This window comes from Equus caballus, chromosome 1 (genome assembly GCF_041296265.1).
Source record: "Equus caballus isolate H_3958 breed thoroughbred chromosome 1, TB-T2T, whole genome shotgun sequence".
NCBI lineage: Eukaryota > Metazoa > Chordata > Mammalia > Perissodactyla > Equidae > Equus > Equus caballus.
In genome coordinates, this window is record NC_091684.1 from 160776765 (window position 1) to 160803637 (window position 26873).

Below are 26873 nucleotides of genomic sequence, written 5' to 3' on the forward strand. Positions count from 1 at the left end.
GAGGAGATTCCCACTCTGCCATCACAAAGACAGGACCCAAGAAGTAATAAACTCCTGTACACATCTGTTCCATATTATAAATACACATTATATACAAAATAATGTTATAAAATGTAGAAAGGTCAGTGCTTCTGATTCTTAAATTATCGAAATACTAGACTCCAAAATAAACTACAAAAAACAAACAAAATAAAAACTCATATTATTGATTTCTGAAGATCGGCTTCAAGGGTGGTCTGAGGGCAGTAGTGGGCGTGGGCAGAGCCCAGGCTTGAGGCCGCAGGGACGGGCTTGAGGGAGGAAAGGGTCTAGGTGGCGACAGCACCCAATTTCTCCCTCGCTGGAATTTCCAGCATCACTGCCCTGAGCTCCCCAGGTAGGCCTGGCGCTCCTGGCTGACAGAAGGGACAGACCCTCCACCTGTCTGCTCACAGGAGCCCATAGGCACCCAAGGCCAGAGGCTACAGAAGCCAGGTAAGGCTTACCAACATCCTCGCCCAGAGGGCCTGGGCCAGGGAGAGGCTGGGGTGGTGTTATGAGCAAGGCCCACATGCGGTAGCTGGAGGCACAGGGCGGAAAGTGTTCCTCTGCTTCGGGCACTCACCTCACCTGCAGGGCAACTCCTGCCAAGAGCCACACCTGACGGTTTCCCGGCCCACGGATGGACGGCCCTGCCCTTACTGGCCTCCTCTCTCCTCTCTGATTTGGACCCAGCTGTCGCCATGGAGCCCGGGCCAAAGGCACTTTTGGAAACAGATGCCAGTGGAGACCACAGCAGCTCCAGGCCCCACAGGGTCACTGCCACTCCCTCTGGAAAACAGGCCAGAGCCCCAAAGGAGCCCTCTGAAGGCCACTGCTGGCAGGGCAGGTCCAAGTGGCACCTCTCCTCTCCTCCGTTCCCCTTGCTGGCATGGCTGCCAATCTGATGCCAGACAGACACCCAAAGGTGTGGAAGGGTACTGCATCTCTTGGCAAGTTCACAGTCTGTCCAGTTCATGCCATTCCCTCTTCCTCCTGAGAGCAGCACGTTGCATATTAAAAATGTCCCATCCAGGATGCAATGTAAACAATGCAGAAGGAAGGTCCAGCTGCTGGGGCAAAGCTGGGATGTCCTGGGGAGGCTCTGCCTTATACCTGGGGAACATGTGGAGAGCAGGGAAGTGGGTCACCTCGGGGTAAAAGCACTCCCTCCATGGCCTCCCTGGGCCTCCCTAGGAGAAGCAATGGGGCAGGCAGGGTGAAGGGAAGGTGGGCAGCCCTCCCGGGTCTTCTGCCCCAGCACATGCACATGCCTGGCAGCCTGTGCTCATGAGGTGGGCCAATGGAGGAAGCCAATGAGAAGGGGCAGGAGGGGCACAGAGCAACCACCCTCAGCCACCAGCAGCTGGGAAGCAGCACCTGGAAGCTGGCCAGGTGTCACGGCTGCCCAGCCCAACACTAACAGAGCAGGAAGAGATCAGGCCCGGCTCACCGCCACGGCTCCTGTTTCACACCCTCTGTGGCAATGAGGCCAGCAGGGACCCGAGAGCCACTGAACCTGTCCTGCCAAGGAGGGGCTCTGACCCACCCTTCAGGAGCGGCCCCTGGGGTCAGGAGTAACCAGGCCACTTTCTCATCCCCAAAAGGTAGGAGGGGACATGCTGGAAGGACAGGCAAGCCCAGCACTCACCTCTGTGGCAATGACACATTCATTTCTCTCCTCTGATATCAAACACACAGACTGGTACATGGAGTCCCTGGGGGAGCATATCGCTGATATCCGACACTCTGGCTTTTCACTGAGGGAACACAAGATGGGCTGGTGAGGGAGGGCTGGGGAGAGGGCTGCGGAGAGGATGGGGATGCTAACCTGGACCCTGGCGAGCCAAAGGGCACTGGCAGAGGTGGCTCTGGGAGAAACACAGGGACTGGGGATGCCAATTCTAGCCTGGGGGGTAGTTAGGAGAAGGCCCCTAAGAGAGCCACAGGACCCCCAACCTCATCAATGGGTCTCAGGCCTGGAAAAAGCCAGCATTGCCACTAGAGGCAAGCCATGCTGTAGAAAGATGGAAGTCCCAAGAGACACAGTGTGGACACTTGACATTTGTGAGTAAATGAATGGGAGGGAGGGACAAAGGACCCCTGGCAGAAATCTTATTGGAGGATCCTCCTGCCGGTAGCAAAACCCCTTGTTTGCTTAAAAGCAGTCAAGGGCTGGTGCCAGCCTCCCGCCTATCCCGGGGAGGCCCAGGCAGAACCATGCAGGGGTCAGTGGCGAGGCCCTGGGCTTCCAAGTGCTGCTCACCTGTGTAACCGCAGTGGCGCCTTCTCCCCTAAGCTCTTGTCACCGTGGGAGTATTTCCCCAGTATGGTCCCCCGCCCCAAGGGCCCTGGGGCCAGATTATAGTCCAATGTGTGGTTCTGCTGTTTGCCACAGTTGGACTTGTCCAGGCCACAGTCCACTTCCAGCTCCTTCTTCTGGTTTGTGTTCTTGAGCTGGGCCGTGGGGATCAGGTTGTCTTTCTGGAAGTCCGACAGGTTGTTCATGGCCTCCCTGCTGTCGTCATCGGGCCGCCGAAGCCGCAGCTGCCGCACAGCCACTGCCACCATGCCCAGCAACACCAGCACCACGACCAGCCCCACGCCCAGGGAGACAGCCACCCAGGGGAAGCTGGGCGGCATGCTCACAGGGAACTCGCAGCGGCTGCCCACAAAGCCATAGGGACAGTTGCAGACAAAGCTGTCCGTGGAGAGGCCAGTGTAGCAGGTGGCCCCGTTGAAGCAGGGTCCAGAGGCACAGATGTCGCTGGGTGTCCGCACCTCGCAGCGCCGGCCAGAGAAGCCAGGAGGGCAGGTGCACACCAGCCCGTTCTCTAGGTCATGGCAAGTGCCACCATGGGCACAAGGGCTGCGGGCACAGTCACTGATGTGGCGTTCACAGTGGGTGCCTGTGAATCCAGGACGGCAGCGGCACATTCGGGTTGGACCTCGGCTCAGGCACTGGCCCCCTGTGGGTACACGCGGGCACAAGTCAGCAATCAGGCGGGAACCCCCCTGGTGCAGGTGAGTGCCCGATCCCAGGAACAAGCTTGGGTCCTTCTGCCTCCATGAACAGCCAGCACTTACAGACCCTACTACAAGGAGCACTGTGCGAAGAGACAGGAGACCTGGAGCTCAGTGTGACCCTGGTCCTCTGTGCCTCAGTGGGCTCATGTATAAAAATGACTAGCATCTTACAGAGCTTGACAGTAGAATGGGACAAATGTGCTTGGGTTTGACTCTCAGCTGCCTCTCTCTAGCTGGGGATCTGGCACCTGTTGCTCTAGCTTATCTCTGAGCCTCAGTTTCCTCATTTGTTAAATTGGAGTTCATGCTATCCCCTCCATAGGAAACCTCTGGGGGTTAGGTAGGATGGGGCGTGAAGGCAGGAGCACATGCCTGGTATATAGTAAATGTTCAAATAAATGTAATGATCACTGTTTCATTTCATCCCCACAGCCAGATGAAAGACAGAAGACAGGGATATTTCCCACTCAGTGATGAAGAAACCTGTGGCTCCAGGGAGCTAACTAAGCGATTAGCTAGAGAGCAGACTCCATCGCAGCCCTTCCAACCCCTCCCCACTCCCAAGGCTTCTCTCTTGCACAGTGCTGTCCGCTTGCCTCACAGAGGGTCACCAGGAGCCCAAGGAGACAAAGATAACCAGCTTGCTTTGTGCCCAAAAGATGCTGAACATTCTAGATGCCTTGTGCCATGCCAGGCTCCATGGGGCAAGCCATGGGGCAAACTGAGGCCTTTAGGAGCAGGGCCCTAACCGTGCCAGCCTCCTCAGAGGAGAGACAAGAGGCCTCCAACGTCCCTCTCTCTAGTCCAGGACTTCCTGGAGAGGGTCAGAGGCTACCCCAGCCAGCTCAGGCCTCTGACATGGGAATAGGAATGGAAGCCATGCAGGGGGCACAGGACTCCTCCTCAGGCCTCAACCTGCTACCCCTCTTTCAAAGCAGCTCAGCTGATCACGCAAGCTCTTCACCATACAGAGCAGACGGGGACCCATCTCAGCTTGCCCAGAGTGGCAGACAAGGCCCCTGACCTTCCCTCATCAGAAGGCTCTCTTGGACCCAGGGTTGGTCCATCAGTTTAGCAAAGCAACAGGACGCACCATTGGCACACGGGTTGCTGGTACACCTGTCCACTTTCTTCTCACAGTTGGAGCCAGTGAAGTTGGGAGGACATTCGCAGGCATAGCTGGCCCCCTGGTTGCGTTCCTGGCAGGAGCCCCCATTGAAGCAGGGAGAGTCAGCACAGCTCAAGGTGCTGTGTTCACAGTGCAGGCCATAGTAGCCTGGGGGACACAGGCAGTGGTAGCCATCCTCCTGGTCCTGGAGAGAGACCAGAAAGGGGCTAAAGTCAGACCTTGGGGGACAGGGACACATGGCTGGGGGTTAGGCCCCCCCACCTGTCCCTGGCTGCTCATCCACTGGCCACCTGCAGTGGGGATGCCTGGATGCCACCTGGTCAGACCTCTGCCTTCCTGCACTGGCCTGGGCCTCACCTTACAGCTGCCTCCATTGCGGCAGGGATTGCTGTCACACTCACTGAGCTCCAGCTCACAGTCCACGCCAGTGTAGCCTGGGCGACAGGTGCAGGTGTAGCTCCTCTGCCCACTATTGGAGCACGTCGCCCCGTTCTTGCACGGGGAGTGGTGGGTGCAGTAGTTGAGATCTGCAGAGACAGGAACCAACCAGCTGAGCAGAGCTAGAGAATGGTCCCCCCTCCAGGCTCCTTGTAGTGCAAGTTCACTTCAAAGTCTTCTGGGCCCAAATATCCTTCCTCCTCTGCCAATGAAATCATGTATATTGAAGCACCTTGAACCACAACTGACCAGCGCCATTGATCAAAGTTGAAAAAACACAGTTGGACAACTGCCTGACAGGTAAGCTCACAAACTCTGGCCGCCAGGGTAGAAGGAAGGTAAGGAAGAGGAGTGGATAGCAAGGCCACGTGTCAAAGTAAAAGTCAGTAAAGGCTTCATGGGAGAGGCACAGCTGGCATAAGCCGAGAAGGAGGGATATAATTTTAACAGGTGGAAATGGCAGAGGGGAGGCAAAAGCCACCATACGTAGTGACCAGGCATTTTTTAAAGGAGAATGTATTATGAGGGTATTTTTAAATATAAGTATTTGTTTTCTTATTTGGGAAGGACAGAGAAGGAGAACCAGACAGAGCAAATATAGGGACCATGAAGGCTGTGTTTGCATGAGTATATGACTGTGTCACCTGGGAGCAAACGTGGGGAGGGGAAAGAAAATGGACAGGAACCAGGTGTGCGTGTGTGTGTTTGGGAGGTGGCGAGAGAAAGTCACACAGATACACACACGTGCACGCGCGCGCACACACCCACACACACATGGAATACAGAGGCTGAATTCCAAGCCCCTTGTTGCCAGCGAGTCTTCTAGGCAAGTTCTTTCTATCCTGGCAAGCCCCATGCCCACCCAACCCAGGCCTGTGCTGGAGTCTCCATGGCAGCAACCACCCCATTTGACCCTGAAAATGGCAGGCACACACTGCAGCTGGCTACCAGGATGAAAGAGAAAAGGCTCCCTCCCCCACGGTTGGGGCTGGCAGACCCCCGTGCAGCCAGAAGAGGGACCAGCCTCAACAAACACCAGGAAGAGACACCGTGGGCTCTGGCAGCTGCCTGGCAAGTGCAACCAGGGAAGAACAAGGGAGGCTGTTTCTGCCCACACCAAGAGAAGTCGGTTAGATGTCACTCCGCCCAGAGGCCCCGCTCACCTGCAGCCTTGGGGCAGACGGTGGGCACACCCAACCAGACAGCTGTTTAGGGGAGAGCTGCTCAAACAGCCCTGGCAGGTAAGCAAACACTTAGGGGGTTAATAGGTAACTACGAGGTAGAAAGAGGAACTGAGCCCGGCATCCCTCTCTCTTTGGCCTTGCTGGAATTTATGGGTGCAACCTCCAAGCTGCCAACTTATCACCCTCTTGGCTTCTACAGCCACCCTATCTCCCCAGCACCTGAGGAAGAAGGATCCACCATCTCGTTCTAGGCCAGTTGTAAAGATCCTTAAAAGTTTCAAGCCCCTTGAAGGATAATGGGAAAGCCAATGCAGCGATCACCAGGTAAGAAGGGTCCAGGTGACAAGTCTGCCTCCCAGCCCATCTCTCCCATCCCCTCTGCATCCTCTCTTTGCCCTGACTCACCTTGGTCACAGAATAGCCCTCCCCAGCCCTCGTCACAGGTACATTGCCAGGGGGTGTTGCAGGTGCCGTGGCGACAGCCATTGTGGGGGATGCATTCGTTGCATAGGCGGCCCTGCCAGCCTGGGCGGCAGCTGTGGGGAAAAAGGGAGGCTGAGGGTGAGGTGAGGGCCTAGCCAGGGGATGGCTCCCCTCTCACCACTTCCTGTCCTCTACTCACATGCACTCCGCTGGCTTGCTGCAGTACCCATTCTGCTCATGACAGCCAGACAGACAGACAGCTAAGGAAAGAAAACAGCGCTGGGTGAGATTGGGATGCCAAGCACTCTGAAACCCTACTCACCCTCTCCTGGCCTTGGGGGTGCCCCAGCTCTCTTGGGCTCACTTCCCACTCCTGGCCTCCCAAAGGAGTCGTGGGTGTCTTAAAGGGAAACAGTGGCACAGGGAAGGAGAATCCAGGCTGGATGGATGCAATAATGGGATCCTTGGGGGTTTGGTATGATGGGGAGGAGCACTAAGAAGAGACAAGGTCAGAGTTCAAGCCCATCCTAAGCATCCCCAGCTGTTCCTGAGGTCCAGCTAGTGGGCAGCCCGGACCAGCTCTGCAAGAGAGGCAGGCTGTGGCCAAGAAGACGCCACTGTGTTTGCTCAGGGGACCCCCCCTCCAGGCAGGTGGGAGCTTGGCTGCTTACGCTGTTCGCAGTACTCCCCAGTCCAGCCGGGCAGGCAGGACAGGCTGCCATCTGGCTGGCACACGTAGTGGCCGAAGTGGTCATTGCGCTTCTTGCACAGGCGTGAGCAGCTGTCCCCATAGTAGTTGTCACTGCAGATGACCCGGTAAGAGTAGCGCAGCCTTGTGAGGAGGCTGGTCTGCTCATCCAGTAACCAGTTCTGACCCACAGCTAGGGAGCCCTGGATGGCGATCTTGCTGATGAGCGCGTCTGGTGTCAAGGCCTCTGAAGGGGCAGAGGGCCAGGTCAAGGAAGGGCAGCCAGTCCCCGAGAGTGCCAGCAACTACTGGATCAAACCAGCTGTCCAGATGACCCCCACCTGCCAGCAAGCACAGGCCAAAGGAACCCAAAGGTCCCACTGCTTAGCTGCCCTGTGAGTGTGCATGTGCAAGGGGCCTGATACCATTCAAAAAGGGGACAATAGAAGGATGTGAAGATATTCCAGTGTTCTGGAGGCAGATAGGCAGGGGAAAGAGGAAAAGAGGTCAAAATGGAAAAAAAGAAAAAAAAAAAAGAAAAAAAAGAAAAAGAAAAGCTCTCCAAGCCAGGGAGGACCCTGGGAGCAAGGGGTCCTTAGGTGCCCATTCAGGGGTTCTGCCCTCAGAGATGGGTAATGCTTTTCTTTTTCCTTTTCAAAGTGAGAATTGTTGTGCTGCTGAAATATCCTTTTCCTCTGTGTCAGAACAACATCCCAAAGCCATTATTCCCTTTCCAAAGGAGCGGAATTCGCGAAAGGTGTAAAATACAGGAAGGGGCCCGTCAGCGGCGCTGGCAGCCTCGGCCTTTCTCACCGCCGCGCTCCCCGCGTTCCCACGCCAAAAATAACCCGCAGGAAACGCAATTGTGCTCAGAGTCCAGGCAGCGGGCGGAATCCGAGCGTCCAGCGCGGGGCGCAGCTCCTGGCCCAGCTTAGCGTCCTGCCCCCCACCCCCCACCCCGCGCTTCCCCCGCCTATGACAGCTTAACTCTTTCGGCGCTGTGCCGTGGCGCCCCCCTGTGGCGAAGGAGCGAGCTACTCACCTGGCCTCAGGTCATCTCCAGGCGCGTGCCAAGCTTCGATGATGAGCGAGAAGGTACCCTGGGAAGAGAAAGGAGGGGGCGGGGGAAGACAGAGAGCGAGCGAGATGAGCGGGGGGGGAGGTGGGGGTGCCTCGCGGCAGCCGGTTTAATTAGTCTAATTGCAGGATACAGTTACTGCGCCGGGGTCAACATAACGGGTCTGTGCGCAGCATCGCGCGCTAGCAGGGAAGGCGAGAGGAGAACCCGGGGTAGGAGGAGGGTTGAGGAATGAGGAATGTACGCGAGAGTCATTCGGAGGTGGGGGACGCGCCGGAGGGGTAGGTGATGAAAATCGTATCCCAAGAGCTAGGAGAAGAGGGGGCGTACAACTGGGAAGAGGAAGAATGGTGAGAGCCTTTTCGAGGATGAAGTCCCAGCAAAAAGAAAGGATCAAAAGAGAGCGCCCCATTTTTTTGAGGGGACCTAGGAAATCTGGGGAGAGGGCTTTGGTCCCAGGGAACTCCCTTCTCTTGGCTTTCGTGACCTCCCAGTGCGCCCAGGCTGTGCTCACCGGCCAGGTGAAATTGAAGGGCAGTTGGAGAGGGTTGCGTCCCCCGCCGCTACTGTCATCCCCGACCGCGAAGGAGTTGGTGCCCAACACAGGCGTGGAGACGCTGCCGAAGGTGCAGGGCCCGGGCGAGACAACCGCCTGGAAGTGCTTAAGGCAGACGCGGAAGAAGGTCCGGCAGCCGGGTTCGCACGGCCGCCCGCTGGCCAGAACGCCTCGCTCGTTGGCAAACTCCTGCAGCTGCAGCTGGAAGACTCCCGAGCCGGCCGCGCGCTATTGCACAGGGACCGAGGGAAGGAGGGAGGGGAGCGGTCAGCTTGGTAGATGCCCGGGACTCAGGCCCAGGGCGCGACGGGAGGGGGCAGCGAGGGCGCGGGTCGTTACCTGCTGCCAAAGTGCCACCAGCAGTAGTAGCGCCCAGCCAGAGGCGCTACGGGACGCCGCTGCCATCCCCTGGGGCGTCGCTCTGTCCACTCGCCCGCCCTGGAGCTGGCTCCGTTCAGGACGCCGCTTTCCCGCGCGTCCACCCGCCGGAGGGGGACCTGAAAAGCTAGGCTCCGCTCAAGGCTTTCCTCCTGCCTCGCTCCTCGCTAGCTCCGCTGCAACTGCCTCGGTAGGTAATCCAGGTGAGGGCGGCTGGGCGGTGGCCGCGCAGAGGACGTGTCCTCGGGCTAATCCTCGGGCTGCAAGCGGGCTAGTGCCCGGGTACACTGCGCTGAGGCGGCTTGAGCTGCGGCTCTTAGCCTCGTGTTCCCAGCCTGCGCTCAGCGCCGCTACTGAAACCTGTGCGCTCCGGAGCCTTCCTTATATATATTGGCTCCTCTCCTCGCTGCCTGTCACTCAGACTCATGGTCACTCTCCCCACCCCTCCGGGCCTCTAGCTGCTACAGCCCCAGCGCCGCCCGGAGGGGGCCTCCGCCCTCGCCATCCCCCCTCCCCGCCAGCCAGTCAGGCACAGGTCCCCGCCCCTCCATGCAGCTCTTAGTCCTTGGTCCCCCAGCTCTGAGCGTGCGGAGGTGACCAGTTCTTCGCAATCACGGGGTTACAGGCCGAGACCCTGGCAGTGGGAGGATAGGGGGAGGGCCGGGGGGAATGGGGCGGGAGGTGAGCAAGTGGTTCCCGGATGGTCGTGGGGGCGGAGACACTGGGGAGTCCCCGTGGGCGGTGCGTCCGTAGCCACGCTATTTACCTGCAGCCCCGGAGCAGGTAAAAAAAGAACTTAAGTCCAGAAAGCGAAACCAACAGCAAAGGACTCCGATCTCTTCCGTCCCGGAGCTTCGGGAATCCTCGCCTAGTCGGCCCCCAACCTGTGAGCGCCCACCCACCATAAGTCTCCGGCGCAGCAGGGAAGCCAGCAGACGCATTAACTTCTCTGTGGCCACTCGGGGCAAGGCGAGGGGCCAAGCGTCTAAGACTCCGGAGCTCCCTCCCTCCACCTGGTGGGTGTCTCCCTCCCTAGTTGCGGGGGGCGTGTCCAGCGCGTGCCTTCTCCCTTCTGCCCCCCGCCTGGGCTTGGCGCGTGCCAGCCGTTAGACGCGTGGTCGGGAGGTGGGGGGCGTGGTCCCCGAGGTAGGAGAAAGGGGCGCGTCCTCAGCTGTATGGTAATGAGGGTCTGGCCCCGCCTCCAGCACCTCCCCTCACCTGGGTTCAGCTTCAGCTCCAGAGCCCGCGGTCTCCCCCCACCCCAGCAGTCCCAAACCCCTGCCCGCGCGTCCTGTCGCTCCGTTGGGGCAGGGAGGAACTCTCCTGCTTCCACAGTTGGCTCAAGCCACTGTAGAGTCAGGTGAGGGGTTGAGGCCGGGCAGACCCGGGTCCTCTCCTCGTAGGGCGAGACATGGGGTGGAACTGGAAGGGCGCGGGCTCTTTTGAGTTTCAGGCGGCTTCACCCGTCTCGCCTTCGCGGCTCCCCAGGGTGGCCCCACTTCGAGCGGCGGCAGTGCAGCTGCTTTCTCGGAACACAGCGCGATCCCCGGAGGCCTTAGACCGGGGAGGGCCGGCTTCTCCCAGTCTCGGGGGTGCTGGGGAGCTCGCTCTCTGCGACGCTGAGGGCAGCGGGGGCCCTGTGGCTTCAGCTGTCAGCCCGCCTGCATGGCGATGGCTGTCGTCGGGCGATAAGATCGGCGCGGGGGGAGCAGGGACGCGGCGCGGGCCCGGGGGAGGCCGGGGTGGGGGGGCGCGGCACGGAGCCCAACAGCTGCCTAGGCCGAGCATGGTCTGATTTTTGTGACTTGGGGGTGTTGGCGAAGGATTGGGGGGAAGGATGAGAAACAAGAGGTTGGGAGCGTGGGTTGGGGGAGGGGCGAGGTGAGGAGACGGGCTCCGGGGTCCCCCACGCACGGCCACCCCTCCCAGCCACCATCTGGCGCGAGCGGGTTGGCGTGGGGAACCGAGGTGGGGCGGGGGCCGGCAGATGGGCCCAGGCTGCGCTCCAGAGTTAATGTAGGTTATGGGCAGGCTGAGTCCCCAGGCCCGAGGGAGGGGGAGCCCGGGGCTTGCCTCCCAGCGATCCTGACAAGTGGGTCCCCCATCCTCTCCGCCCATACTCTATGGAGCCCTAGACCTGCCTAGGGTGCCAAAGAGTGCCCCTCGCCCTCCTCTGAGCTGGCATCCAGCCCTACCTAGTTCTGTCCGCTTCCACGCCCAAATCCTGGCCTGGGAGTTCATAAAAACTGGCTCCTTTTCTGGCGCTGGCACTTGCCTGACCCTCAAGGAAGACATCCAATCCCAGGGAGGCATCACGCTCAATTCTGGTAGCTCTGAAACACTCTCTACCCGTCGTACACATCCGGACTAATGTGCCCCAAAGCACTTTGCAGACAGTCAAGCACCGAACAAAAGTATTATCATTATCCTCAGAGACAGGAAATGCAAGGGATCCCAGAGACCTAGAAATCCTCTGACCGGAGGAAAGGGTTAAGTTCTCCTCACTAACAGAAGGCACTTGTGAAGCACCTGTTTGTGACCCCAGAGAGTCCCAGAAGTTCAATACCCGGCTAGGACGCCAGCCTCCACCCCGAGTACCCACTAGGTCTCCAGTCTGCTGGGGTCCAGCTTTGCCCACATTTGCGGAGCAGGAGAGGGCCACGCTGTGGGCAGGGAACCGAAATGCAAGGCACCACAGCTGGGGCGCCTCTCTTTTTCTCCCACTCACGACTTTCAGACAGAAGAACCCAACACGTGTCCCAGGGGCTCCCAGGAGCGGGATGCCGTGAAGCGATGGAAGGCCACAAATCACAGTGGGCTTGGACCCACTGTGGACCCACTGTGGACGTCTGCTTCCCCTGCCCCTGCGCAGACGCTAGGCGACGCCCTGGAGAGGAGGCGTGTTGCAAGGCCTGACCCCCCTGGGCTCTCCCCGACTGACTATGGGCCCTGTGAGGGTCCACGCATCTTCACTGAGACCGGCCCCCTAAACACTGCCCAGCGTCCGGAGCCGGGGCAGGGGTGAGGCCTGGCTTCACGCACGCAAGGCCTGCAGCCTCTGCCCCAGGGGCCCTCTGCTTCTGCTGTCCTCTCCGCTCGGCCGCTGCACACAGCCCCCCAGCGGGCAGAACCCGCACCTGGGGCTGGGAAGCGCCAAAGTTGTCTTCCCGCCGCCGTGCCTCCAAGCTGACCCCAGGTGACTGGGGTTGACAGGGGCCCGCGGAGAGCCCCGGAGCCCTCCTCCACCGGGCAGCCTGCGCGCCGTCCCCGGGGCCAGCAGCGCGGCTCGGAGGCCTCCAGCGCCGTTTTCCCCATCCCCGGGCCAGCGTTCTCCGCGAGGCCAACTGCACGCAGGTAAGAGCGCGGCGGGGTCAGGCCACTGCGCCCGCCACGGCAGGTGAAGGCAGGCCGGGGGCGGGCGAGCTGTTCTAGCTTGGGCGGGGCGCTTAAGCCTTGAGGGGCGCCGCTGTGGTCGCTGCGGAGAAGGGGCCACGTGCAGGGAGCAGCGGCCGGGGAGCTGCACAGAAGGCGGGGAGATTTGCAAACTGTTGCTGCCACATGGCTGCTCCATTCGAGCCATTCACATTGAAATGAGGCCGGCGCGTGCCTCATCTGCCGCAGGGCGCTGCCACGCGTCAGCCCGGCCCGCCGCGTGCCAACTGGGGCAGTGGGGCTGGCAGGGGCTGCCAGCCGTGGGGGCGCAGCCCGGACCCTGAGGCCAGAAGGGGGTAGGGGAGGGAGCTGAGCTACCCTAGCCGCCCAGGCGCCGCCGTTTCGTGGACCTTGGCCCTGCAGTTGGGAGCGAGCCGACGAGAAAGGACCAGGACCGAGGGGTTTCAGAGGGGGGCCAGAATCGATGTCGCCGCTCCCCGCAGATGCGCCCCGGCAGCGCTACTCTCCATCTGCCGCTGCTCGCACCTGCCGGTCAATAAATCGATTTTACAATTTAATGCAGCAGCTTCCCGCCCGCCTGGGACAGATGCCGCCGCAGAACTACCTCCGCCCTCGCCCCTCCCCTCGAGGGGCGCCAGCGGTTAGCGCCGGGATTCCCGCTGGCAGGCGGCGCTCCGCGGGGCCTCAGCCACCTCTCTCTGGAGTCCCTACGAGGAACTGCCTGCTCCGGGTCTTTCCCGCAGGCCAGAGTGGGTTCCCCATAGAACAGGCCTGAGGCTGCTGGAGGAGAGAGGAAGAAAATGATGACTTGATGGTGGCCTTGAGAACTCATTTGGGGGCTTCACCCGGGGAAACAGGATGCAGTGGCTGATGATAAGATGTGAGAGCCCCTGTGAGAAGGAGTAAGGGATAGGACCCGGGGCTTGGGCCCTGCGGAGACAGAGTTCTGAAGAATCTCCCTGATGGAACTGGGGAGGGTTGAGGTGGAATGGCTCCACAACCTCTGGTTGAGTCTGGTGAATAAGCACGACATGGCTCTGGCTCTTGGCACTTGCCAACAATGTGGTCTTGGGCCTGTAATTTAACTCTAACTCTACACCTCAGTTTTCTCATCTGTGCAATGGGCATAATCATGACAGCGACCTGGGAGGGTGACTGAAGAACTGTATCAGATCATGCACCTGCAAGGCCCAATAAACATTCATTTCCTTCCCCCCAGGTGACATCCTGACAGCCAGGGGCAGACCTAGAGTAAAGGGGAGATTCCTCACAGCAAATGAGCTCCAAGAGGAAAGGAAAGACAAAGGAGAGCTGAAGGCAAACAGTCACAAGCAATGAGGCAAGAGGAGCAGAGGATGGAAAAAAAAGAGAGGAAAGCCAGGTGGGGCAAGGAAAAGAGATGGACGCTGCGGAAAACCTGAGCTGCGAGGGCCTTTTGTGGGAAGGGGATGAGCCAAGGTTCTTGACTGGAGGGAGAAGACTGGAGCTTTGAGAATGGATGAGAATGGGTTCAGAAGAGATGAAGGTTTGGAAGAAGCAATTGCCATGGCCTTGGCCTTCCAGAGATGACCTTCCAGCCAGGGCTGAGTGTAGGTCTCAAGCTGGCACCCCTCCTCCTTGATAGCGGTGTTTCAGAGCAGGGGCGTGTAGGAGGAAGGAGAAGTCAGCTTCTGAACGGCCTTGGTCATTGAGGCTCCTGGCAGCCAGGGGCCTCAGCCCTCCCTTGTCACACAAACTGAACTGGACTGGACTGTCCACTGGCTGTTGGCTCATGACTGATGACCCAAATGTCCCAAGGAAAGGATGTCCGTGTGGGTGAGACCATCGAGCATGAGTCAGAATGCCTGCTCTGGCTCCTCATGAGACCACGAAGGCCTCCACCTTCTCTCTTCCAGGTTCCTAGGAGCCTGAGGGCCTGGGCTAGCCCCATACTCTGTCTCCTTCGCCTTCTCAGAAGACCAGGGTAGGTGATGCCTGCACCTGGGGTAACTGGTGTGGACTGGGCCCTCTGCTTGATGAGAAAAGCTTTGGCCTGCAGAGACAATGGGCCCAAGAGAGAACTGAGGGCCGCTGACCTGAGAAGCCCCTTTTAACTGGGTAGGAAGGAAGCTTTCCTCAGGCCTCCCGTGTGCTGGTCAGGAGGAAAGAAGGAGAGAGAGGAGGGGCAGGGTGGAGACCTGCTGGTTGGAGGCAAGGGCCTTCATTGATGGGGGGCCCCAGCTTCATTTGCCAAACCCAGGGGATGCCTGGAAAGCCAAGGCCAGGAGCCACACAGCGGGTATTTCCAGCCACAGAGGAGTCCGGGGTTTAGGGCAGCCTCCTCGGCAACTTTCCCAGAGTCCCTGGCTTCCCCTTCCCTAGCTCTTTCCTGTCCCCACCAGAGCTAGTGAGCAGGGAGGCTCAGGGCAAGGGAGAGAAGGTTCAGGGAGGCCTCTGCACAGAGACCCTCAGGCTGCAGGCCTGGCCCCAGCCTGCCCTTCCCTCTTGCCCAGATCCCTCAGGGCACAGAGGACTCTGAGAAGGGGGCTTACAGGGCTAGAGGACAGAGGGCACAGGGCAAGGCACTACTGAGAGTGATGGGGGCCAAAAGAGAACCTTCTGCCAACTTGTGCTGAAGGACAGGGTGGGGTGGGTGACCAGGGCTTGAGCCCCTCGGCCCTTAATCTTGGACCGGCTTCCCTACCCTGAGGTTTTTCTTCCCCTGCAGAAGCCTCCTCATCCACTCAGCCTCTGCCCTAGCTGTGCTAGCCTGCACTGTCCTCTCCTCTTGCCCCCAGCGTATGGCGCAGCTGTCCCCGAAACCTCTCTTGTCTGTAAACTTTGACAGGTGGGAAGCTCTCCCTGCTCCACCCTCCCGCTTAGCCCTCACTCCCTTCTTCCAGCTCTGGCCTCAGCCCTCACTCCCCTCAGCCCTTACTCCCCTCTCCTGGTTCTGGCCTTCATTAGTATCGAGGCCCAGCATGTCTCTGACCCCTTGGAGTCCCCAGGTCCTTGCGTGCCCTTTACCTTCCTCCACTGAGCACCAACTCATCTCCAAGAAGAAACTCTGATCTCTCCTCATTTGTCCACACAGCCTCTGATCTCTGATCCCAGCTGCCTCCTAGGACTTGGAGCAATCAAGAGATAGGGGTGGGGTCACACCTCTCCCTTTCTGCAGCCCCAGGAACCCGGGAGTGGAGGTTACTAGACAGGCTGTGGTCCCCTGCAGCCTCCCTGGAAGGAAGGGTCAGGCCTGAACCAGGAAGTACTGTGTTTCAAACACTCTCAAATACAGAGAAAGAAACCGGGGACAGGTGCCAACTCTGTGAACAGCTGCCTGAGCAGGCAGGTCACTGTTCCCTGGAAAAGGCTGAGGAGGAATCTGACTGCCACGATCAAGTAGGTGATGGGTCTTAAGCAGAGGATGGTGACCAGCTGTCTCCTTCTCCTACCACAGTCAGAATGAGAGGAAACGGGCTTCAATTGTGGCAGGAAGGATTTAGGTTAGACGTATGGGAGAACTTCCTGTGACAGTGTCTACACTGTGTATCCCAGTTGTTAATCCAGGTTGAACTCTCCCCTAGAGCTGATGAGAATTGCATGTTGATGCTTGCTAATGAGTAACTTGCCTTGCCTGCGATTAGCAAAGAACCTCTAGTCCTGAGAATTCTCCTTGTGTCTAGACTGTCCCCAGGGAAGAAGTCCAGAGAGGTCTGGGAGGTACCAGGACGTGGGCCTCCTCTCAGCTCCAAGGAGTTTTTTTGGACAATTTAGGCCACTGTTAGCCAATGTCACTTTGTTTCTCTTGCCCCCAGCCCTCTGGCTGCCACTTTCAGATAAACAAACCCTATGGAGCTGTCCAGCCACGCAACCTTTGCAGCCAAGGGGCAGGCTGAATTTAAGGTCTGGAGAGCAATGGTGAATACTTGGGGTCTCTGGTACCAGGAGATTCAGTAACAGCCTCAGCTAATTCTATACATTTCAAAATAGATAGGCTTCAACCCTCTTTTGTACCCTCTCACTCCGGTCTCATGAGTCTTGCTTGGCAGCATGAACTTTCCCATTGTGGGAGCCATTCTGCCACCAAAATCCCTCTGTTACCCTGTGGCTGACTCCCCCCTCTCTCCTTTCTTTCCTCCCCTAAGTGGCCTGATCCCCCACCCCCATTACCACAGCCCTTCTCCAGGTAAGGAGGAAGCTGGAGAGACCTGGGACGAGTCCATCAAAATGCCATCAGAAGAAAAGAATGCAGACAGAAGATGGGTTTCATCAGGAGAAGAGCTTTTCACCCCATGGTTAGTCTTCCTGAGGTCTGTGTGTGAGCCCACATGCATACGCAGTTTGGGTCCATCCTTCAGCTAGTTGTGGACCAGGTCTACCGTATGCCTAGTCCTGGGCTAAGATTGGTGTGGCCAAAAGGAATATCAGATTCAGCTCCTGATGTCCACAGGATGTGGAGATAAAATCGAGGCCCATGAAAAGGAGCGTGATGACCTGTGGAACCAGGGTTCAGAGAGGGGCTGGGGCCCCAAGGGTCAAAGGAGGCTTTGTGGGGGAGAGGGGATTGTGCTGGGCCTGGAAAAAAGAGCAGAACTTAGATAAAGAGAAGAGAGGGCATTCCCGGCAGGAAGAATGGAGAGAGGGAAAGGATCAGGGTGGAAATGAAGTGGGTATAGCTGGAGCAGACTTCACATGTGGAGGGCTGGACGTGAGGTTAGATAGCTAGGGTATGAGATCCAGCAGACAGACAAATTCAGACTCGATCGATGGGCATTAGGGAACCTGTGGTTCTTGGGCAGAGGAGGGCATTCAGCCACCGTCTGGCAGTGCTGGGCAGGGTGGTCTGGAGCAGGGAGGTGCAGAGGGAAGGCCAGATGCAGCTAGGAGCCTTCCTGTGTCGGTGGCTGGTGGCCAGACGTGCACCAATACCTAGGTCCTGTCCCTGAGATGGCTGGACACCTGAGAATGCCAGACCCCTGATGACCTGCTGAGACAGGCTCCACACTTTCCTTGCCAGCAGCTACTCTTTCCTCACTCCCACTGCTTTCCAGACAGCCCTACAACACAACCAACAGCAGGGCTTCCCTGGCTCCTGTCCTGAGAGAGGGGGCCACTTTGGCCATGCCACTCTCCCAGCCAGTCCTCCTCCTTTTTCCCTCAGAGGCCTGAGGCCCTACCTGACAGCTCAGACTTGCTTGGAAAAGGATAAAGTGTTGGATGAGGCCAGGATTCCTCCAACCTCAGGCCTGAAACCCACAAAGGGAGTCCAGACATGTCTTGAGGGAATGAGCTGGGGTCCTATATCTAGAAGCTCAGGGTGAGCTGACCTCTCAAGAGCACCTAGACCAACTCCATAGTCTATAGCTAAGGGCTTGAATACCTCCAGGGACGGGACCCTCACCCCCTCTCCAGGCTGATCCTCTTTAGATGGTTCTAGTTATAGAAAGTGCATCCTCCTTTTCATCTGAAAGTCTTGCTGTGGTCAGTGTGGGCTGGTGGTGTGAGAGGGCTCTGTTTGGGCTGGGCCTCGCTGGGGGGCTCCTGGAATGGCACTGCCAGAGGGAGGGTCCACCAGCCTCTTGGGTGGCTTTGGGTCCTGTGGGACCCCCTGCTGCGCCTGTTTGGCGCCCTGGGCTGGGGCCAGTTAAGCGTGAGAAGCACGGGTCGGTTCCCAGCTCCGCCCGGGGGGTGGGGCAGCAGGGGTGGGGCAGCCCTGGTCAGTCCTTCTCAGCCTCACCAGGGAGGCCAGGCTCAGGTCAGCCTGTCGCAAGGGCTGGCCCTCCTGAGGCTGAGATCATCGCCCTCCGGCCTCCACGGCAGCCCCCACCCCCAGCTGAGCTCACTGCCCTGGCCCGCTGGGGGACATTGTTGTCTCCCGGGCCCCTCCCCCGGGCTCAATGAGCTGTTTGTTGGCATGTCCGGCTCGGGCAAGGGGAGGGCGGGCATGGGGCGCCCGCACACAATGGGGATTCCGTCCATTCTGAGGTGGCTGCGGGAACCAGGCTGGCTTTGTCCCTGGGACCCTCATTCCCACCATTTAGCGGAGCCGGAACTCCAGGCGGAAGGCCCCGTATAAGAACAACAATGTCGTCACCCCGTCTGTGGGGGAAGGCGCTGCAGGCCAGGCCTTCTGGGGCCCAGGGGACCCACAGTCTGAGGCAGCCTGAGGGGCACTTGGGACAGGTCCTAGGGCCGAGGCTGTGCCTCAAATCTGAGGGAGACTCAGGAGGCAGAGGGGCGCCCCCCACCTGCCCTGCCAGCCCATCTGCAGCCTGCAGCAACACGGAAGGGGCTCCGGGCATCCCCAGCCATGCTCTCAGCTCCTCCACGTGCAGACGGACCCTAAGGTGCAGAAGGGACAAATGCCTCCTGTGAGCCCCGTTGGGCGGTGTGCCATAGAGTGGCTGCGTTAGGAGCAGCCTGACCCTCAGGCCTTTCTGCATCCAACTTGGGCAAAGGCCTTTGCTCAAAGCTGGGCTCAGACCCGTTTCTGGGCCTCTCGCCCGGCCAGCCTACCCCTTCGGAAGTGGCGCTGGCTGCTCAGACAACAAGTGTTTATTTTCCAGGGTAGGGGGGGAACAGGACGTCACGGCGCTTCCCTCCTGCCCGCTGCTACAGCGGTTCTCACAGTCTGGGCACTGGTGACATCACCAGCCTTTCCTCTACAGCGCTGGCCTCCTTGCCTCCCCCTCCTCCCCACCCCAGGCTCTGGCCAGGCTGCAGAGTTCTGAAGCTCCTGCTTCCGGAGCGGGCACTTCTGAGCAGGTCCTCATGGAGGGCGTGAGAGTGGCCGGGAAGTACTGGACCAGCCCCTTGTCACTGCCCTTGGCATTCAGGCCGGGCCTAGGGATAGCCCCTCTGGGCTCACCCTCACCAGATCGGTTGGTGGCCCACCCGGGCACGCTCCTAGTGCGATGCTGGCCCTTTAAGGGTCTTGGGAAGCCAGAACAACAGGAAATCCAACCGGCCTCATTAGGCAGCTCGGAGCTCAGCACAGTAATTAGTGCCCTGAAAACAAAACAAGGAAAAGCAGGTGGTGGTGCGCCCCCCCTCCATCTCGGCTGCCCTCGGCGTGGCCTGTTAGTACCCAGAGCTAGGCAGCTGGGATGGCAGCCCCTCCCTTATAAGCCTCCCTACCCCAAGCTCCTGAAGCCTGCTGCCCACTGCCCAGGCCAAGGGTCAGAGGCTAAGCTTCTGGGGAGCAGCCAACGGTTTCCCCCTGGGGACTGAAGCCCCAGGGACATGCACTGGGGCTTCCCCTTTCCCGCAGCCAGGTGGCCACTGTTCCCAGCATCCTCCACCTGTTTGGAAAATGCTGTGATGGGGGCTGGGAGCTGGGTTGGGCTCCTCCAGAGGTAAAGGGGAGACCCCTGGGAATCCCAGGCCAAGAAGGCCCCCTTAGGAGAAAGGAAAAGCCTGCTCTGTGGTCCTGCATCTGAGGATGTCTGGTGATGCTCCCGGTGGGCAAGACCACTTGGGCAGAGAGGGTGAGAACTTACAGGTCTGGACAGACCCTGAGGACTTGCAAGTCCCCTCAGTTGATAAAAGCCTAGCCGGGAGCCAAAAGGGACCCTAATGAGTTCTCGTCAGCCAGGCTGCAGGCCCCAGCTCATTCTATCCTCCTCCTCCCCATTTGATGCAATTGGAACCCCACCTTGTCCTGACTCCTAAGCTATTTCCCTTTATTTGTACTACTAGGGGAGGGGCATACTATGCTCCACTTATGAAACAAATATTCATTCAACAAACATTTATGGAGTGGTTGCAAATGCTCCCTACACTGTGCTGGTGGGGAGTTCCCAGGAATTGAAATGGTACTACCTTGTGATGGCTCATTACAGCCCCTCGCTCCGTTTTGAGAAGGCCTTTGAGAGGAGGGACTGTGGCCCTCTCCATGTGCCCATACCGCCACAGACCTAGCACTTAGGTGACTGGTACGTGCTTATAAACAATCAAAACTGAACCAGGAATGGTCTCTGACCTCAAAGAGCCTACCAGGTAAGCTGAGTATCTGGCATGGCACAGCAGCAGCACCCTAGCAGGCCCCCCCAGCCCGAGGGGAGTCACAGCCCCTGTGCTCAGAGCCCAGATCTCCCGAGGGCCCTAGGTTTGTGCAGGGCAAGGGCTGAGGGCATTGTGGGAGAAAGAACCTCTGGTCCTCCTGAGAACAAAGCTGGCGATGACCCTGGGATGTAGGGAGGAGCTACATTGGGCTTGCCTGGACTGCAGGCTGTGGTGGGGGTGGGGGATGCTGAGTGGGAGAGCTGGGCAGCTTGAGTGTGAACAGTGGCCAGCCTATGGTCAGTGAATGGGGCTGCAGTTAAGCTGTGGGTAGGTTTCTGGTCACACTCCTGTTAGCTGAGAACAAAGGCCCCAGGCATCATTGCCCAGGGGATGGGAGAAAGCAGAGGGAGGGCGGGGGTAACCCAGGACCTGCTATTGGGTTGGGCAGCTGGCCTCCACCTGGGCAGGGAACTCTGCAGGCACCTCTGGAGGCCGCCAGCTAGGTGATAATTTCTGAGGGGCTCCAATCTGGAACTGAGGGGCCAGTGCTGATGATAGAGGTTGAGGGGACCAGCCAGCAAGTGACCAGAGTCACAGGGTCGTGGAGCAGGGGTTCTCATCCCTGACTACACACAAGAGTCACCTGAGCAGCTCCCTAGAGATTCTGATACAATTGGTCTGGGATGAGGCCTAGGAGGCCCTGGTGTTTTCTAAAGGCTCCCTAAGTGACACGATGTGCAGATGGGACTGAGAACTACAGCTCACTGGGAGCATAGGGCCAGGCTTTCAATCCTGGGGCCTCACCTGCTCCTCCTCCCACCCATAGTGCTCAGAGGCCACACTCACTGGACCAAATAGCAGTAAGTGCCCTTGGCTGAGAGGGAAATGGGCAACAGAGTCCCCTAGGCCTGGGGGTGGGGCCTTTGGAGCAGTCCTCCCCTTCTTGACCCCCCCCCCAGTGGAAAGTTACCCAAGGAAGCAGCTGTGGGCACAAGCCGAGAAGCCAGGGGGAGGGGTGCCCATGGGCTGCCCACGGCCTCTCCAAGCCCCTGGGAGGGGACCCTCCAGCCTCACCCCCCAGCCCCCCAGGCTGAGGGACAGCACCCGGAAGGACAGGCTGGGGCTAGGGAGGGAAGAGAGGGAGACTCGGAGCACCTGAGCTGATGGGGCCTGATCCCATTTAGGGATGTGCGCCGGTCCTGAATCATTTCCCGGATATAGCTCAACAGCTCAGACTTCAAGGTTTTTTGGGGGGGAAATCTTTTTTCCAAGTTCCTCGATCTGTCATCCCCCTCCCCCACCGGCCGGATAGGCCTGGACCAGTGTCCTCTCTCAGCTCCCCCTAAGCCTCCCAGCTCAGGCTTCTCCACTGAGCTCGCTGGACATTGTTTCCCGCCTCAGGAAGTCTCTGATGCCCTGCACTGGATTTTGTTTTCCTTGTTATCGGGACAACTAATATTTTTTCCTGTGCGGAAAAAAAAAGAGATTTTCCCAAGCAGATTACAGCTGTCAGTGAGGGGGGAGGGGGCTGGAGGTTGAACCCTCCCTTCTCCGTCCCCCTCCCCCTCTGCCACCCTTAGAAGGCTGAGCCTTTGGATCAAGGAGGAAGCTCTGGCCCCAGAGCCAGCCGGGCCAGTTGGAGCGGGGTGGGGGGGCGACTCTGGCCTTGGCAGAAAAGTCAGACCCCTATCCTCTGCCTGTGGGGCCCCTGCTCCCTGCTGAGAGGGTTGACCCCTGGGCTGGGCCACATTTCCAAGGACAGGGAGAGGGCAAAAGGGCAGGCTGCCCCACAGCTGCACGGTGGCTGGACATGAGGAGAGGCACCCTGGGAGGACGGGGAGCACATAGGAGCCCCAGCTCTGCCAAGCTGTGTGACTTTGGGCAATTCCTTCACCTCTCTGTGCCTTGGACCCCTCACCTCCAACACAGACCTATTGAGACCTGCCTTACCTACCTGAATGGTTATGTGTGAGGACACGGATGAGAAAAGGTATCTGATTCAATGTCAGAGGTTCATGACTCGGGGAAGAAGGGTTAATGGCAGGTGTCTCATTACCTGTGTGACCTATGTGAGGCCCCCATACCCAGCAGACCAGAAAACAGAGGCTGTCACTGAGCAGGTTCTGTTGGAACGGCACACCCCAGGCGCTCATGCACTCGTGTGCACATATGTGAAACACACACACACTCGGGCCTGTGCATTCTTCCTTGACAAACGCTCACTTTCTACTCCGGGGTGTTGTGGTTCTAGGGGCAGGCTGCCTGGGCCTTCGGGGGGCAGCTGCCACAGAACCACCACCGCAGCAGTAGGGCCTAAGATGACCAAGTTTCTTTTCAAGTTAACAACAATAAATGGAAGGGCTTCAGATGTGGCTGACTCAATTGTTTGTGGTTTGCGATGATTAAGAAAACCAGCCGCCCCCACACCCTGTACCCTCCTGCAAGGTGGATGGTCTGCTCTGAGAGAGGCTCTCCTGCCTTCACCTCTCAGGGTGGTGGGCTCCACCACGGGCTGTGAGCAGGAGTGAGCAAGACCATCTGCCCGGGGCGGGAGGAAATAGGAGGATTTCTATATGGACTTACTTTTTATCTAAAACATAAATTGAACTCTTATAATATTCAATATGGGTTTTGACTGTAGTGTATAATCTATACATAAATATTCATAATCCAAAAAGTTTGGAGACCACCAGCCAGGAGATTAGTGAGGGCTTTACCTCCTATAGAAGCCTGTTTCAGATTGGGTGCTGGGTGAGGGAAGGGAGCCGTGGAAGAGGGGCTGGTGAGCTCTGGGTGTAGAACTGCTTAGGCCTGGTCACTCTCCTGGATGCCGCCAGCAGTGTGGACCTTCCTGGCCGCCACTGCCTCCCGTGACCTCCCTTCTCCCTGCCCACCCTCTTGGGCCTGCTTAAGCCCCAGTTGGGTTCTAGGACCTTTGGCTGCCATGCTCCCTGCAAGGGAGAGAATGGGCCTGTGCGATGCTCCCCTCGCCCCCAGGCTAGCTGGAGTGTGGCTGGGGTCCCTGCAGCTGCCCTGTATGCTGTGTCACCCCCAGGAGAAAAGTCCCTGGCGGGAAGCGGCCCTCTGCCGGGAGGCTGTTTCCTCAACTGGCCAAGGTAAGAAGTGGGGGATTTCCAGCCCTGTCCACGGGGCTGACTTCAGTACTGGGGGCTCCTCTCCTTTCTCATGCAGCCCAGGCCGGGGTGAGGACAGAAACTCCAGAGTTAGGCCCGGCTGTTGGCAAGGGACTGAGGGGGCAGCAGAGTCAGCTAAGCCCACAAACCTCCAGCTGCTACTCTCTGCTCTGGAGGGAGCCGAGCCCAGGGCGGAACCCCCCCCCCCATCAGCTGCACCTGGGACTGGCAGGGACCCAGCCCTGGAAGACCCCCACAGGCATCTTGGTGGTGGGGCCTGGGGGTAAGGGCTGGAAATCCAGAGCCGCACTTACTCATGGGCATGTGGGGAATGACTCAAATCGATAAATGCCCCTGCCCAACCCCAGCCTACCCTGGTTCTGGTGGTAAGGGGAATGGCAGGAAATCTCACCCGTTGAGTCTCCCCTGCTGGCTGGCACTTCCAAGGGTGCTGCAGAGTCAAAGCAGCTAACATGGGCCCCTCGGGAGCTGGGAGCCAGGAGCCCCACGCCCCAGACATCTTGCCCTGAAAGCTTGACCCCCAGGAAAGGGGAGCCGCACCATAACAGCATTCCCTGTATTTCTGTACTGTGCTTAGCTGGGCAGGGAGGGTGGGTGCCATCCTTGGGGCTGAGTGGAGGGAGAGGTAGGCAGTTGTGGTGACCTGGTGATGGTGGTCATGCAGATGTCCCAGCTCCAATGTCAGCCCGCTCAGGCCCAGGTGTGGGCTTAGGAAACAGTTAGACTCCTTCTCCACCTTCATGGAGAGTCTCCCATGCCTCAGACACTTGTGAGTTTCATTTCATTTCCTGGCTCGTATGTGTTTGCTGTGTGTGTGTGCATATGTGCTTTGTGCACACGTACGCACACTATTAGGCTTGTGGGATGGAGGCGTGCAGGGACTCATGCAAGGTCCCTGGGCAGGAGAGTATCTGAGCTGAGAGGTGAAACAATAAATCCAGCCACCATCAGTGCAGGCTAGCAACATGCCATGATGACGTACATGCATTATCACCAGTCGACACAGTGACCAGTCCTCGGAGGAAGGTCTTATTATCTTCCTTTTACAAATCAATAAACTGAGTGAAGCTTAGAGAAGTTAGATGACCAGCCTGAGGTCACACAGTGAGCAAATCCAGGCCAGGATTTGAACCCAGGTCAGTCTAAGGCCAAGCTGGAGATCTCGCTGCCAAGCTCTCTCAGCGTGGTCCTCCTCAATTACGCTCCATCTGCTCCTCGTCTCTGAGGCCCTGGCTGCCCTGGTCTGAGGTGACAGGCCCTTCCTCTCTCTTTGTTCCCTCCCTTCCAGTCAAGGTGGCAAGGCAGAACCTTTTGAAGGACGCGTGGAGCCCAGGACGCTGTGCCCAGACCTTCACACATCAAGCCAGTCCCCAGTTCAGAGAGGGTCTGGCTGACCCTGGGCGGGATCAGCGAGGGCTGAGCTGGGGCAGCTGTTTACAGTAAACAGAAAGCTCCTGAGGAAGGAAGGAGGGGAGGGGCTGGGGTCGTCATGGAGACAGGGAAGAGCAGCAGGGCCTCAGCCGAGATCCACAATGACTGACTGGTAATGCATCCCCGCCCCTTCTAGAGCCAGAGGAGGCCCAAGGAAGGTCCACAGAGGGCAGCCTGAGCAGGAGCGGCAGGGGCAGACAGGGTGGGCCTCAGAGCACGGCCCACTAACACACTCCCCCTCATCATGTATTTCTACTTATTATTAACAATAACATCTACTGTTTATTGAGCTTGTATAGCATGCCTGGTGCTGTTTAACCCTAACAGCAGCCAGGAGGGAGGTACAATAATAGTTTCTAATTTATAGATAAGGAAATTGAGGTTCAGAAAGATTAAGCGGTTTGTCAAGGTCACACAACTAGTAGGTAACAGAGCAAATAATTATGGATCAAAAACTCTTTTTACCGAGGCAGGTAGAAGATGAGGTAGCTGGTGAAGCTTTGAGCCCCTCAGCCGGTGGGGAAACTGAGTCCTTTGGGTACCAAGGGGACTTTCCCAGGCTTCTTGAGTTAGTCAAAGAGATTGCTGGGGACAAAACCTATGTGTTCCAGCCCTAACCACTAGACCACACGGCCTCTCCATGGCTTGAGCTGGGAAGGTCCAAAGAGAAACTCCCTTTCCAGCCCCAGCCTGGAGTGTAGACTCTTCCCCTGCTAACAGGCTGGCCCTGTGGAGGCCGGGCTGGGCCAGGGTGCCGTGGGGGATGCTGGGGGGTTTCTGCCCACACATATGGTTTCCAGATTCCAGGGGATGAAAAGGAGGCCCTTAGGGGCGGAAATGGGGGATGTGCGATGACAAATTTAGACTGATTGCGTTAAAAAAAAACGCCGAGAAACCCTAAAAAATAAAAGCAAAAATTCCGCTAGAAAACCAAAGGGAATTATTTGATTGTGAAACTGAGGGCGGTGAGGCGCAGCACGGTTTAATGTAGAACAGTATCAAGGGTTCTTCGGACTTCAACTGCTCAGAGGATGGAGGGAGATGGGGAGGTTCTGTCTGCTGTTCCTGGCTTCACCCGCTGGGCTTTGGGACAGGGATGGAGTTGGGCAGGGCACCTGGGCGGATGTCTGGTGTCAGGAGCACTTGGTGGTGGTGGGGGCTCTCCTGAAAGGCTTGGGCCCTCCAGATAGCTAGACTCCAAGGGTCCTGCTGGCTTGTGGCCGAGGGTCCCCACTGGCTCACATAGGGAGCTGTCCCAGGGGAGGCCCCAGTGGGTCTGTACCTGAGAGCATGTGAAAGGATGAGCTATAAGGTAGGGGTTTGGGGTGTCTCCTAGTCCCAGGCTTAAAGGGAAATGGCCAGGAACAGAAGGTAAAAGAGAGGACAACTGCCTGGAATTCTGGCCTGTAGCAGGCCTAAGGGGTCAAAGGTCAAGGGGAGGACAAGGGGGACTTCCTAAGGTTCCCAGGGGACTGCCAGCCAAACAGGCAGCCAGCAAGCCAGGCTGTTGTGCAAGTTCTGGGCTGGACCATGAGGGCAGGCTGGCAGAAGAGCCACGCCTGGCCCAGCCCCCGCCCGGCCTATCCGATCCATGCTCTGGAGCTGGAGTAGTGCCCACTCGCCCACTCTCCTCCAGGAAAGCAGGACTCCGCCCCCCCAAGGTAACACTCCTGTCCCTCTGCGGCCATATTCTATATGCCTGAGGGCTTCCTCTCTCATACCCATCCTGAGCCTCTCTTCCCCAGAATCGTGGTCTTTTGAGAAACCAGAAAAACCTTCTCAATTAAGCCTCTTTCTTCTGACTCCACTCTGATTCCCCGAGAGATGAGAGGGGTTTTTGAGGGCAGAGCCACGACAGGGGTCATGGGGTCCCAGAGGAATGAGGCTCAGAGAAAGTGGAAGAGAAGCAAGCCGACAGGAAGTGCTCAGCGGGCAGGCCCTGGGCTGATTTTGTAGATGCGCTGCCCTCTCTCCTTGAAGCTTCACTTGGGT

General features: G+C 58.4%; 1 protein-coding gene and 1 long non-coding RNA gene across 3 annotated transcripts; one reads left to right on the forward strand and one right to left on the reverse strand.

Annotated features, from left to right (window-relative positions):
• Positions 1 to 52: 52 nt before the first annotated feature.
• Positions 53 to 10629, reverse strand: DLL4 (delta like canonical Notch ligand 4). Its single transcript, XM_001503490.6, has 11 exons — positions 8881 to 10629; positions 8500 to 8769; positions 7950 to 8007; positions 6891 to 7154; positions 6419 to 6479; positions 6202 to 6332; positions 4532 to 4701; positions 4139 to 4358; positions 2285 to 2987; positions 1670 to 1778; positions 53 to 1134 (listed from the first exon to the last, which is right to left on the reverse strand). Exons 1-11 carry the CDS (start codon positions 8944 to 8946, stop codon positions 1129 to 1131), a joined length of 2058 nt encoding a protein of 685 aa, XP_001503540.1. The 5' UTR covers positions 8947 to 10629; the 3' UTR covers positions 53 to 1128.
• On the forward strand, positions 9692 to 16772 carry LOC106782189 (uncharacterized). Of its 2 annotated transcripts, XR_002800445.2 has the most exons (5): positions 9800 to 9935; positions 11657 to 12273; positions 13532 to 13693; positions 14208 to 14275; positions 16437 to 16772. It is a non-coding gene; the product is annotated as an uncharacterized lncRNA (long non-coding RNA). The 2 variants fall into 2 exon arrangements; XR_011427483.1 differs by lacking the exon at positions 11657 to 12273 and having other exon boundaries at positions 9692 to 9935.
• Positions 16773 to 26873: the final 10101 nt, after the last annotated feature.

Excerpts from the sequence above, each read along its gene's own strand:
- DLL4 (XM_001503490.6), bottom strand. The coding sequence starts at position 8,946 with ATGGCAGCGGCGTCCCGTAGCGCCTCTGGCTGGGCGCTACTACTGCTG. Across the intron at positions 8,770-8,880 it reads TGGTGGCACTTTGGCAGCAG|CGCGCGGCCGGCTCGGGAGT; the intron begins GTAACGACCCGC and ends CCTGTGCAATAG. Across the intron at positions 4,359-4,531 it reads GCAATGGAGGCAGCTGTAAG|GACCAGGAGGATGGCTACCA; the intron begins GTGAGGCCCAGG and ends GTCTCTCTCCAG.